The 14675-nt window shown below is 37.7% G+C and overlaps 1 protein-coding gene across 1 annotated transcript; it reads left to right on the forward strand.

The window, feature by feature from the left end:
- The first annotated feature begins 9348 nt into the window (after positions 1–9348).
- Positions 9349–11830, forward strand: LOC121800703 (long-chain-alcohol oxidase FAO2-like). The gene is made up of 3 exons (XM_042200220.1): positions 9349–9573; positions 9639–9911; positions 9985–11830. Exons 1-3 carry the CDS (start codon positions 9373–9375, stop codon positions 11683–11685), a joined length of 2175 nt encoding a protein of 724 aa, XP_042056154.1. The 5' UTR covers positions 9349–9372; the 3' UTR covers positions 11686–11830.
- Positions 11831–14675: the final 2845 nt, after the last annotated feature.

The following is a 14675-nucleotide window of genomic DNA, read 5'->3' on the forward strand; positions in this document are numbered from 1 at the left end:
TTTATGAATAAAGTTGATAAAAAAAGGATAACTGTACGTGGAAAAAAGAAAAGAAAATAAAAGAGGGGTTCCACAACAGGAAAAGACGAAGGTGTTAATGCAAAATAAACCTTTCATTTTTCAGTGGCGATGAATTGTTGAGAACCTTTGAAAATTTAGGTGGGAATTAGATAAAACTGAATCTAAAAATAGGATAGTTTGACAACGTCAATACCATATTGTCTAGTGCCATATATGATAAACATTTTGGATTAAATCATTTAAAAATACCTCATATTATTGCTCGGCTCTATCTTAAACTATCGATTTCGACCAATAAAAATTCAAGTCACGTAAAACAATGCAAATTGATCATTTATATAAAAATGGTACCCACAAAGTTAATTAGAATATTATGATAATGCTAGTTTTTTTTTTCTGAGAAGAATTCATTTGATTTATTTGCTCTATTTCCACTATTTGAATATGTATGAAATCACTTTTAACAATGTGGAAGCAATCATCAACATAAGGAGTTGGTATAATTTAAGTCGCGCGATGTCCTTTTCTTAATTTTGGGCCTCTGACTTTTGTTAGTATTGGGCTGGGGATTTATTTTTCTTTTGGGCCTTTGTTTTTATAAATGGTTTTTGTGGTGATGAATTAATTAAGTATTGGCTGAAGTTAATCGTTGGATCGATTAATCATTCACGGGCTGACAAATGTAATTTCTGGATCGAATAATTTCCTGATTTAAATAGTACGTAAATGGGAACTTTTAATTTTTCTAAGAAAAGGCGAATGATAGATTCAACATCTCATGGGATGCTCCCATGCATACTTTTTAAAATTATATTTTCTAAAGTTCAATTTAGCATGTTATGTTCTTAAAAAACATGATTTTGCATGCTATTTTAAGATCGAAACGAAAAGTTTAGTTGAGAAAGTAAGCATACGAGGTGACCTTCTTTTTCAAATAAGGACTGTCTTAAATATGTTTTGACGTGAAATGTGATATGGAGTATGTTTGTCATGTCATATTTTTGTTTTGTTGGAATATATCTGAAGTGGCTTTGCCGTACATGTTTAATGGAATCCCGGTCCCATTAGGACCTCAAACCCTACTCGAACTAGTGTACACCCGGTAGATCAGAAGCCTTCTTTCAAGTTGATCGTTCTAGTGATTTGGAATGTGGCCACATTCCAAATTGTTGAATATTGAACTCCTTGCTTTGGGCTTCTAATATTATTTGCTTGGGCTGGTTTTTTGTTGAGCCCATTCAATGGAATTATGGCCTGATGCGCTGGATGGTTGCCGCATGGCTCCTCCACGCGGATCAAGAGCCTGGGTCGTTGGATTGACGAGTGTGTTTGTTATGAGTCTGTTAGACTCCTTCCTTCTCATTTATTCTAGACAACTCTCTCTCTCTCTCTGAAACCGCTCCGCCTTCTCTCTACCTTCTCTCTAGTTTTCCGGTGATTCTAGCCGGAGATTTCCTTCAAGCTTTTGGTTCTACCGATGATTCTTAGTTTCATAGAGATCTATCAGTGTAGTTTGAGTGATAGGCAACTTCTTCGGTTTCCTTCTCCAACCCTAGGGTTCGGTCTTCGTCTGTGACCAACCCAGTTGTGCTTGAAGTTGTTGTGTGAGGGTTTCTTGTGTTCAAGGTTGTGTTCTCAGAGGCGCTTGTAAGTCCGCGTGTTGAGATGGCCGTGGTGTGCGAGAATCAGTGAGATCTAGGGTTTCACAGATCTCTGGTTGTGTGGTTCGTTCAACGATACTCTTTTTTGTGACTTGCATTGAGGATTGGGGAGGTCTGAGGCCTAGTGCAGTCACTGCTGTGACTTGAGCCATCCGTGGCCCATTTCACTGATTTAGTATGTCTTACTTGTTTAGATCCTTCGGGATCAATCTCTTGTGTAACTAACTCTTCTACTGAGTGTGCAGAGACTCGGTGAAGCTTGAATCTCAAGACCAGAGATGTTCTTGAGATAGCCTAGGGTTGTTACTATGTAATACTTAGTTAGCTTGTAATCTTGGCATTACTGTTGTACTTGGCTTGTACCTCTGAGATTAGCCATCTCAGATTGCGATCAATAAAAAGAGGTCCCGGTAATTAGTGAATCCATGGTGGTCTGATCCCTACACAAATCACCACATTCCTTGTCTATCATATATGTATACATATTGTATGTTGATGATGGATGTGATGGATGATGGGTTGTGCAACCATGTTTTACTATGAAATGTTTTGGTGTACCCATGCACGTTTAAAGTTAAAACCATGAGGACACTCAATAGTGGCTTGATAAACTTTATTTTTATAAAAATATATTTCGGCATGTGTTCATTTAGTATATCAAGTACTCAATCCTGTATATAGTTTTAAAAATGTGCAGGTTAAGCAGTGATAAGGGTGGTGAGTGTTGAGCCAAAGCCGGTGAAGACTTATGATTAGTTTTAATATTCTGAATGTGCCATGTCTTCATACATGACATTATTTTTTCTCTTGAACGCTTTCGCTAAGATTCTATTGTTTTCGAGTTTTGTGCATTGTAGAGATGATACTTTGATTCTTTCAAGTTATTCCAATTATTCCATGTTATTATCAAGTGTATGATGTTCCTATTTTCTTGACCACTTCTTTTTGGACGGAGGGAATATATTTTTATTTTCCGAAAGAATGTTGAAATTTTAAAGCCGATTTTCATTTTTGTTTCTTTTAGTCGATAGAAGGGGAATTATGTACAATTTTTGGACCTATAACAATTATTCTTTTACAAGCGCAATTCTTTTTTGAGGAAGTCACTTGTTATGATCCGAAGCCTTTTTCTATTTTCTTCTTGAGCTTCGCGACATCGTCCACCAGGAACGAAGGCAGCGAAAGCTAGCCGCATGGGAAGACAGAGTCAAGCCCAAGCAGTCCCCAAGCTCCACCCTCTCCCCCACTTCTATCCTAAGAGAATAATTAAATGTAAGATTACCCCCAACCATTTTCTGTTCCACGCCTGATCCTGATCTGTCGTGATCGTATACCTGAAAAATTGAAATAAATCGGCAATAGATTTAGCCATATATATATATATATATAGGCGTATACTATCTCCCAAGTCAGTTTCACCATCACACACCATTCACATCTATAATCGAGAGGAAAGAGAGGAAGAAAGGAGCTGTGTTGCAAAATGAGAGATTTCAGAAGAAAAGATTAAATTCACTGATCTTTCGGAATATGAGATCGATGCATCAGAATTTTTCACAATAAGGGATTTTTGAGTTTTTAGTTTTTTTTTTCTGAATTAACCAATCTACCCTTAATATTTTCACCCCAATTTTGATACCTCTTGTTTGGGACAAACAGAAACTACAGCCGGTTAGCATTTTGTTTATTCATTTTCTTTTGGTTTTGCCTAATTTGCTCAATCAGTTTAATGTGCGTAATACTTACTGCTTTTATTAATTCTATTATTCTAGTGATGGTATTGTTGTTGATAATTGGGGTTGAATTTACTAAAAAAATTAATGCTTTTGGCCAACTTTAAATCACTAGAGACTCGTTGCCGCAGTGGAATTTGCTTGTTCTTATGATGTACGAGTTGTGTATTTCTCTTTGGCATGTTTATATGCTATTGTATGAATACGTTTAATTGTATAATAGACAATAGTTCATTCATCAATCATCATATAGTATTTTGAGTAGTAATAAAGTTGTGGTCTTAGTTGTATTTAGTGAAAGATGAAAAGGCCTCGGTTTTTGGAATTGGGAAGAAAATATTATGGAATAATTTGGTCGAATTTATAAATATTGTGAAGAAATTAATACCAAGAAAAAAGAAAAATACTCAAAAAATGTCGGAAAATTTGCATGCCCTTCCAAAAAGTCAGCCAATTAAAATTTTATACTGTATTTTTTTTAAAATCTTACGTTATGAAATCAAGTTAGAGCCTTAATCAAACCCTCCAATCAAAGAGAGAGGGGGCTTATCGGGTATTCGGACAGCAGCACCGGAAGGAGCGCTCGCTGGCTGCCCTTGACACCGATGGCAGCAACGCGATGATGGCCTTCTCTGTTCGAGCCGACAGCGCAATGGGGGGTGGGAGTGAGACTCGCTCGGCTTGACGGCAAGTGAGGGAGTTCTCATAATATATATTGCAAGTTTGTGCGAATTTCTAGTTTTGCAAGTATGTGCAAGCAGTTACACTTTTGCAAATATCACAACTCTTTTCTGATATACTCTCTCCGTCCCGCACTACTCGCACCTTTCCTTTTGGGCACGGAGATTAAGGAATGAGTGATAGACAAAGTCAACAATTACGGTTGTAGGTATAAATTGTTACTAAAAATGGAAAGAGTGCAAATAACTTGGGACGCCCAGAAAGGAAATAAGTGCAAGTAGTGCGGGACGGAGGGAGTATAAAAATATCACATCTATATGCTACAGTAAATTAAATTAAATTAAATTAAATTAAATTTTAAAACACACTAGTCATACGATTGCTGGGCCATTAACCGTCAAAGGCCCCACAACGAGCCTAGGCCCATTTAGCTATAGATAAATGGACAGGGTTTATTTCGTGATTGCTATAGCTCACTTGCTGCGCATAAAATTATATAAACGATTAATGTTATCCTTTCATAAAAAATTTTGTGAGTAGGGAATTAGAAATAATAATACTCCCTCCCTCCACATCTCAATTTGTTATTTCAGGACGTCCATAACTTAAAGTCTCGGTTACATTTTTCCATTTTAGATAGTGGATCTCACACACTACTAAATTCTTACACTCACGTTCTATTATAAAATAATAATATAAAAGTGAGACTTGCACTCCACTATATTCCTTCATATCTTCTTAAAACCGTGCCAAGTCAAACCGCGACTCTAAATAGGGGACGGAGGGGGTAATACTAATAATAATACTCCAAATAAGGGGTATTGACGCCTAATATCACAAACGTTTTCAAATAAAATTCATACGAACTTTAAACTTGACATATAATATTACGAACTTAAATAGTTGTTGACCACTGCCGACAAAATCCGACCAAATTAAAATGAGATGGATACCATATATGGTTTGTAGGGACTTTGTAATCACACTATCATTTTCAATGGTAACCATCTCCCATGTGATGTAATGTGGCAAATGAAATGTAGTCGGATTTTGGCTCGATGGGAAAAATTCAATTAAGTTGGTAATAATATATAGTATTAAGTTTAGAGTTTATGGGTAAAAATAAATTTTAGAAAAATTTCATGAGATTAGATGTCAATACCACTAATAAATAATAATATAATAGTCTCTTTAACTATAAATTTGGAAATTGAAGAGAAGCAATTGGTCTATGCAAATGGCAGCTAACAAATCGGTTGGCAATGACGAAAGAAGGACCCTATAATACCATACGAGCCGTTTACAAATCATATACGAATTTGTTGGTCTAGTGATAAAACGATTAATGTCGAAAATTAAATGGTTCTGAATTAGAGTTTATCGTCTATTTTTTTTTCCAATAAGAAAAAGTCATGGAGGAATGATATCTTTTGATTTCGATTTGTGAATATTGACATTCTTTCGATTTTATATTGGCCTACTACATACTTTGGACCTCTTGTATTTTCCAAACACGTAACGAAGCAATTATTTGATAAAAAACCAAATTTGTAATATGAATGAGCTTACACAATTAATGGCACATGATGCTTATTGGTAAAATTGGTAAAAGTTATTAAATTAAGTATTGTGTGAATTAATTGGAGTGGGGTGTAATTAATTGCACACACTTATTCCCATTGGATGTAAAAAGATTCACACTAAAATATTAAATTAAGATATGAATACATACAAAATCAACATGTCAATGTCAAATTATATGATCTGAAACTGTTAGTAGAAGGATATGATAATTGGGAGTCGAACCTAGGCCTTTATTATTGTAAAGCTTATGTCGCCTACTGCTGACCAACAATACTGAATTTCTTACTCTAGATAATACTATTATAATCTGTAAAATAAACTTTTGGGGTACACCTTTGTTTCCATGAGACTCCTCCACAGTGTATGCTAGTGCTAAGGAAGATAGATAAGACAAAACAACATATATTTTAGGTCAAAAAATTAAAAAATATAAAACTTATCCATCCCACCAAACTACCCTTTATTATCATGTCTAACCAAGATATGGTTACTCAATCTATAAAATAATGAAATGCTTATAATATGGCTAGCCATAAAAATAAAATATTAATAAAAATTATTACATTTAATGAAGATTCACTTTAATTTAATTCACCTAAAAAAACATCAATTTTGTTTAGACTATTTTATCCAACATGAATAGTAAATCGTGAAGAATTTGAATATACATTTGAAACATGTGACCCATTTCGGTATTTTTTTGTTGATTTAGTGTCACTTTTTTATTTTTACTTTTATTTATTGTTTTATCTATTGTTGTTTGAATTGTTTAATATATAAAATAATTTTAAAATTATAATATTCAAATTCTATTGTTACTAATAATTTGTAGGAGTATTAAAGCATCGCTTATTTAAACTAAATAAAATTATAGTACTATATTTAATATTAGTATTTACATAATTTATATATAAAATACCCCCTCTATGAATAAGAGTCTTGTTTTTTCTATTTTGGTCCGTTCACGAATAGGAGTCCCAGTTCATAATTACCATAAATGGTAAAGAGACCCGGCATTCCACTAATTCATTCTACTCACATACTCCCTCCGTCCGCGAATAGGAGTCCCGTTTTTCTATTTTAGTCCGTCCGCGAATATGAGTCCCGGTTCATTATTACTATAAATGGTAAAGAGACCCCACATTCCACCAACTCATTCCACTCACATAACATTTAAAGCTAATATATACAAGTGGACCTCGTATTCCACTAACTTTCTGTCAATCCACTTTTCTTAACATTTCTTAAAACTCGTGCCAGAATGAAATGAGACTCCTATTCGCGGCCGGAGGGAGTATCATTTATGAGATTTCTATTCCACTAACTTTCTTTCATCACTTTCTTAACATTTCTTAAAATTTATACCGGAAAGAAATGTAACTCCTATTCGCAGACGGAGAGAGTATATGCAAGTAGGAGTAGTATACAAGTACTTGTATTGAATTTTTAGTATAACTAAATTGATGATGGCTAATGCAACAAATAAGCCTCTTTCTCATCAATACTATTTATTATTCTTATCTATCAAATTATTTTCTTATATATATTGAATATTCAGTATCAAGATTATAAATAATATTTATATTAGATTTCAAATACTAAGATATTTTCGTTACGAGAACGTGAGAATCATATTCATCAGCTTTTAAGTTGTTTCTTGCCAAAACAAATGTATTTTCTAGATTCAAATTCCAAAGGCGTCTTACATTTTTTTTTTATGAAATATAAAAATATAAGGTTCAACCCTCATCATTGCTCTAACTATGTATGCTATAATATCTGTAGCCAAATTTGATGATTAATTGCTTTAATTATTACTATAATAAAAAATATAGAGTATCGTTTATATTACGGTCCCAATAATAGACGAATGTACTAAAAAATGAATTAAAACGTGAGCCAAAAAGTTAATAAAAGATGGGTGTCGTATCGTTACCATACTTTTCTGAGTTACCAAGTGAAAGGGTAATTGATCGGATTTCATTTTGTAGTCATTGAAAATGATCTCCTATTTAGCAACTTGTGAACAATAAAATAGTCTACATATCATTTTCAATATTTTTTCAAAAATATTAATACTAAGTGTTCACTATAAAAATTAAAAACTCAATTTAGAAAAGGATTAATAGTCATTTAACTCAAGAAATTTAGTAAATTAAAGCCTGTCACATGAAATTTGGAAAAAAAAAATCATGAAGTTTCAATTTTAATACAATTGTCTTATCTATGTATAAGACGACGTCTTTAGCGATGTTCAAAACGTTATTGTTTTATTAAAATAAGAAAAGAAAAAACAAATACTTAAATAAAAAAATGTCAATTCGAGCATTACAAAAATGACGTCATTTATACAGATGAGATAATTGGAAAAAATTGAAACTTCGTAATTTAATATTTTATTATCAAATTTTATTAGATTGGCCATAATTTGACCAAATTAAATATCTTGATTTAACTGGCTATCATCCAAAAATAAACCAAAATCGAATTGGGATCAATAATCCACTGTCCACCAATGAATACCGAAAATTCTATTACATTGGTCTTTTGAATTCTGTTTTGTTGATCCATTACATGGACGAAACAATGAATACACAAGATAAAGACGGTATATAAAAGTCCAAGCACGCAACAGCTTACGCAAGTTTGATGCTGACTTTGACAATTCATTTCTTGTAATTTTATGTCGACCTTTTTGCCATTGGATGGAAATCAAGCCGCCGTTTTTGTCAGCAATATTATTTTCTGGTCTCAATAGTCTCACGTGTATTAGAACATCCACATAAGGATGGATGTCCCGGCGGACGTCCCGACAGACTTCCAAAAACACATTCTGCCACGTCATAAGGACATCCCACTGCACAATGACAGACATCCCCAAGGACTTCCCATAATAATAAAAATTTATAAATTCACCAAATTAAACAATTTACGGAATTAAAATTTCGACACAAATACGGAGAAAATGCAACCACTCTATTTAAAACAAAAAGCATACATAATTATTAAAAAAATACATAGTTAAAAAAAACAACCTACAGCTTCGACAAATGCGGCCCCCTTCTCACTCCTCATCGTCCTTGTCGCCAGTCCCGTCGTAATTCTCGGGCAGGGGTGGCATCCCCAAATCGCACCGCATACTGTCGATGACATCCTTCAGCATAATATTGTATAAGGGATCAGTCGCTGAAAGCCACTTCTGCATGGTGATTAAAAATAAATCATGTTGCTGTATGCGGGCGAGTGCGGGGAGCTCGGGATCGATCTGGGAAGGAGCTGCGGAAGGAGCTGCCGATTGGACCTCGGGTCCGGACCCACTGGCGCTTCCCCTAGCCATCCGCATCGCGGACTTTTGCCCAACCGGGTGACGGCGGCGGGATTGAGGGGTCGGGAACTCTGCCTCGGCTTCAGGGAGTTCGTGGGAACCGGCACTGCTGCTGTACTCCCCGGAGGGGTTGATCTTCGTCCACTTCGGCCAGCCAGCTTCAACACCCGAACTAAACTTGGCGGACGTCAAGATGGACGTCCCTGGAATGCCGCGGAACTCCGATGTCCGCATTGCACGTCCGCGTCCGCCTCCCTGCTGCCTAATGGCGGACGTCCGCCTTTGTGGATGCTCTTAATATATTAGTTTCATTATAAGTAGGTTGCTTGCATAACTTTATAGATATGTAGAAAACAAAGAGAGAGATATGGAGATAAGTAAAATGAGTTTGGTGAGTGAAGGGAAGTTGGTGTTGAAGCCAAAATACACGCATGGCTTCTCCTCTTCTCAGATTGAGTCACTGACTGCAGTGTGTGAAGCTCTCATACCTTCAATCCCCATCAATGGAAACCCAAATTCCCACAAATACTACTTGTCTTCTGCTTCTCTCCCTCCATTCCCTCATGAGGTAACAACACCATCCCTAGTCATTTTCACACAACACACACTACTACTTGTTTTTTTGTTGGACAGACTGCAGAGCTGATGGTGAAGAGAGGGATACCTAAAGCTGTGGTGGCGGTGAGCCTCGTGCTGAAGCTTCTGTCCACGCGCCTCGGCACCCTCTTCCTCTGCGGCGGCGCTTCTCTTGATTGGAGATGGCCCTTCATCCACAAATTCACAGAGCTGTCCATCAGCAAGAGAGAAGGCATACTCAAGAAATGGTCAAAAGGAACTCTTCTCCTCCCTCTAAGAACTGTCTTCTTCATGCTCAAAGTCACCTGTTTCTTCACCTTCTTCTCTCTGGTAATTAAATCACCTCTCTCTCTCCATCTCCACATCTCATCTCAATCTTCTCATGAATATGAATTCGTTGCAGACAGACGAGAACCACAAGAATCCGGCGTGGGAAGGCATAGGATACCATGTGGAAGAAGTCGAAAACTCTGTGGATTCGAACGAGGAGAGGCCTCTTGAAAAGGGAATCGTAGAAGGAGAGAATGAACCAAATCTGAAGCAATCCCTCGTCAGGAAAGGGCTGCAGGTATCCGACAATGAGAAGGATAACATGATCAGTATCAAGTGTGATGTGGTGATAGTTGGCTCGGGCTGTGGGGGAGGCGTTGCAGCGGCTGTTCTTGCAGAGACCGGCCTCAAGGTCGTTGTCGTGGAGAAGGGCCGTTACTTCACTGCAAGAGACTACACTGGAATTGAAGGGCCTTCCTTGAATGAGCTCTATGCATCAGGGGGGCTTCTCTCCACTCAAGATGGGAAGATCATCCTCCTTGCCGGGTCCACAGTTGGCGGTGGCTCAGTCGTGAACTGGTCTGCCTCCATCAAGACTCCGGACCATGTTCTGAGAGAATGGTCTGTGGAGAAGAAAATCCCCATGTTTGGAGGGGAGTATAAATCAGCTATGGAAAAGGTGTGGGGAAGGATAGGTGTGACAGAGAATTGTACAAAGGAAGGGTTTCAAAATCAAGTCTTGAGAAAAGGGTGTGAGAAGTTGGGTTTGAAAGTGGAGAATGTGGCAAGAAACTCTGGCGAAGGGCATTACTGTGGCTCATGCGGCTACGGCTGCAGGAGAGGGGAGAAGAAGGGGACTGACACGACGTGGCTGGTCGACGCGGTGGAGAAGGGTGCTGTGATCTTGACAGGGTGCAAAGCAGAGAAGTTTGTAGTGGAGAGTGATGGGAAGGGGAAGAGATGTAAAGGGGTGATTGCATCTGTTGTTGAAGGGAAGAAAAAAGTGAAGATTGAGGCAAGGGCATCAGTTGCTGCTTGTGGTGCTCTCTACACTCCACCTCTGTTGATCTCAAGTGGGCTAAAAAACAAGAATGTGGGGAAGAATCTCCACCTCCACCCTGTGTTGTTTGCATGGGGATACTTCCCTGAAGAATCAGAGTCACAGCTAGAAGGGAAGAGCTTTGAAGGAGGCATCATCAGCTCCATCAACAAAGTGATCATTGAAGGAGAGGATGATTTCAGTACCATCATAGAAACAGCTGGTTTTGGGCCTGCAGCCTATGCTGTGTTCCTACCGTGGGTGGGAGGGAAGGACATGAAGGATAGGATGGCAAAGTATGCGCGAACAGCCCTGCTGTTCGCGCTGATCAGAGACAAAGGGACGGGGGAGGTGAGGGAGGAAGGGAAGGTGACATACAGGCTGGATGCGGCGGACAAGAAACATCTTGAGGCTGGTTTGAGGCAGACACTGAGGATCTTGATTGAGGCCGGGGCGGCTGAGGTGGGGACTTTTCAGAGTGATGGGCAGAGGGTGGGGTGCAAGGGGGAGGTGGAGGGGTTCTTGAAGGAGGTGGTGGCGGCGGGAGGGGTGGCTGAGGGGGGGAGAGTTTGGAATACATATGGGTCAGCTCATCAGATGAGCAGCTGCAGGATGGGGGTGGATGAGAGGGAAGGGGGAGTGGATGGGAATGGGGAGAGTTGGGAGGCTAAAGGGTTGTATGTTTGTGATGGGAGTGTACTGCCTACAGCCATTGGTGTTAATCCTATGATTACTATTCAATCAACTGCTTACTGTATCTCTACTAGAATTGCACATTCTCTCACCCAAGTTTAGTGTCATGATTTGTATCTTGTGTTGTGGAAATCAGATGTTGATGTTCATTGATATATATGAACATGCCAACAGTTTGATTCATTGAGTCAAACAAAACTTAGTTTGATTATAATATTTCAATAATAATTCTCAAATTATTCTCAAATCAGTGTGATAATTAAATCTCCATAAATTAAAACCTAGATGGAAACCACCCAAGGTAATTATATTTGCTCCAATGAGGTAGTCAAATTATTCATGTACAGCTAAAATTTTAAAAGCCCAACTATTTAAATTAAATTAAGGCCCAACATTGGAGCCCAACTCATTCCCCACTTCCGCCGAACTTCACTTTTTCGTTGTGAATTTGCAGCCGAATGGGTCCCACTATATATGGGGTTCTCTTCTAATGCTTGTAACACTATAATCCAAAACTAAGACTAAATCTACACCCTTAGATTTTGAAATGAATTGATGAGATTAAAACTCACAAATTTCAATAAATAGTAGACAAAATATCAATAAAATGATAATATCGTCATTATGTTATCATATGATAATATTCGTGGGTGTTTTTTATATCAACATAGTGTATTACAAATATCAACAATATGACATGAGAATATCAACACAAGTACAAGAAAATATCAACACAGTTTTATTGATATTTTACCTAAATTATATTGAGATTTTGCATACACTATATTGAGATTTTTTTTTTTGCATTTATTGCTAAAATCTGCTTATCAACATGTACGAAAATTGAAATATAATTTATCAAATTTCATCACCCGAACATTGTCGGAACATATGCAATTGAGATCTCGTTGGAATCCTTATAAAATTACCTTTAATTTGATATATTTTTTGTGAAAAAATAATTTAAATCGAGAGAGTTACGTAAATTTAAAGTTTTAAGATGATTTTGATAAGAGAGAATTGACATTAAAAACCTTTAAGTTTATTTAATAAATTTTTTAATTTAAAATATAATTCATGTTGCATTATTTCAATCACTAGATCTCCTAATCTAATAGCTAAGATTTGATCTTAATTTGTGATAGCTAATTAGTTAGCCTATCACTCCCCTATATCTTAATATATTTGTTTTATATTTATTTTAGCATGTGGTGTATGTATGTTTATTCCATAGGAGTATTAAAAATATTCTTGTTTCAATTGTTTTTTTTTTTGTTTTTTATACTATTATAATTAAAAAGTGTTGGCTTATGTAAGTGTTGTGATGAATTAGCTGCGTTAAAGCTGGAGTGAAAGCTTATCAAAATGTTATGCGTTGATCGGGAGTCGATGGCTGGCAGAAGGAGTGTGACGGACACTCAGCAGCCGTTGGATCAGATAGTTAAGATAGGGATTAAATCTGAACCGTCGATTAGATTCGACCGTTAGTGTTGTTAGCTTTTAAATAAGTTTGTTAGAGTAGTTGTATTCTCTGTAATTTTCCCATTCTTGAGCTCGAATAAGATTCCAAAATAAATTCCCAAACTCGTCTTCTCCGATCAAAACCCTCGATCAAACATACGCGAAGATCATCTTCGGAAAGAACCCCAACAATTGGCGCCGTCTGTGGGAATTTGTGATTCTCATATCGTGCAAAGGCTCGCGGAGGGGAAACGAACCAGCAACGAAGATGGCATCGAGATTTGAGGCAGAAAAATTCACAGGCAAGAATGATTTCGCGCTTTGGAAGATGAAGATTCGAGCGATGCTTACTCAGCAAGGTCTGGCATCCGCCTTGACGAAGGAAATAGGAGCTGAGGATCTTGATGAAAGGGCGATCCAACGAAATGCGGAGATTGAGGCGAAAGCTCATAGCACCATTGTTCTTTGCCTGGGGGACAAAGTTCTGCGAGAGGTTGCCAGAGAGAAGACAGCCGCAGGTATATTGGCTAAACTTGAGGATTTGTACCTTACGAAATCACTTGCGAATAGGTTGATTATGAAACAACGACTTTATTCATACAAGTTCTTGGAGGGAAAAGGTGTTTTGGAACAGTTGGAGGATTTCAATAAAACCATTGACGATCTGGAGAATATAGATGTATCAATTGGAGATGAGGAGAAAGCGATTCTGTTATTGAATGCGCTCCCATCGACTTATGATCAGCTTCGTGACGCTATCTTGTATGGGAGGGAGAAGACCGTGTCATTTCTGGAGGTGCAGTCAGCCCTGAGATATAAGGAACTGCAGAGTATTGAGATGAAGTCTGGAGTTTCTGTCCCTGAAAGTTTGAATGTGAAGAAGTTCAAAGGAAAGAAGCCATACAAGAAGAAATTTGAAGCCCCCAAGATTGCATCAAATGAGCCGAGGGAGACTCGTTCGTGTCACTGGTGCAAGAAACCTGGCCACCTCAAGAAGGACTGCTATGCTTGGAAGAAAAAGCAGCAAGAAGGTGGGGGAAAGGTGGTGAATTCAACCGAGGAAGTTGAGGAATATGAAATCCCAGTAGCTCTGAATGTAACAGATAAGAGAGATTGTGGTGCTTGGATCATGGATTCTGGTTGTAGCTTCCACATGAGCCACAACCTGTCCTGGTTTGAATGTATGAAAGAGGCATCTGGATCTGTTATTCTGGGGAACAACCAAGTTTGTTCAGTCAAGGGAATTGGCATCATCCGTTTGAAAATTGATGAAGGATGCAGCATCTTACTAAATGGAGTGAGATATATTCCTGAAATAAAAAGGAATCTGATTTCCCTAGGTTCTCTTGAGAGAAGAGGATGCAAGTTTGTATCTGAGGATGGTATTATGATTATCAGCAAATCAGGCAGGAATTTGATGAAAGCTGAAAGAAAAGGAAGTCTCTATTATATGGAAGCTGCTGTGCAGAGGAAGGAAAGAGAGGAACCATGCGTCCTTGTTACTGAAAATCTAAGGACATGGCACTCCAGACTTGGCCATCCGGCTATGGGCACAGATGATGATGGTCCAATCCAGTGTGAAGAGTGCATTTTGGGGAAAGCTAAGAAAATGAGCTATCCAAAGGGCATTC

This window comes from Salvia splendens, chromosome 1, assembly GCF_004379255.2.
Source record: "Salvia splendens isolate huo1 chromosome 1, SspV2, whole genome shotgun sequence".
NCBI lineage: Eukaryota > Viridiplantae > Streptophyta > Magnoliopsida > Lamiales > Lamiaceae > Salvia > Salvia splendens.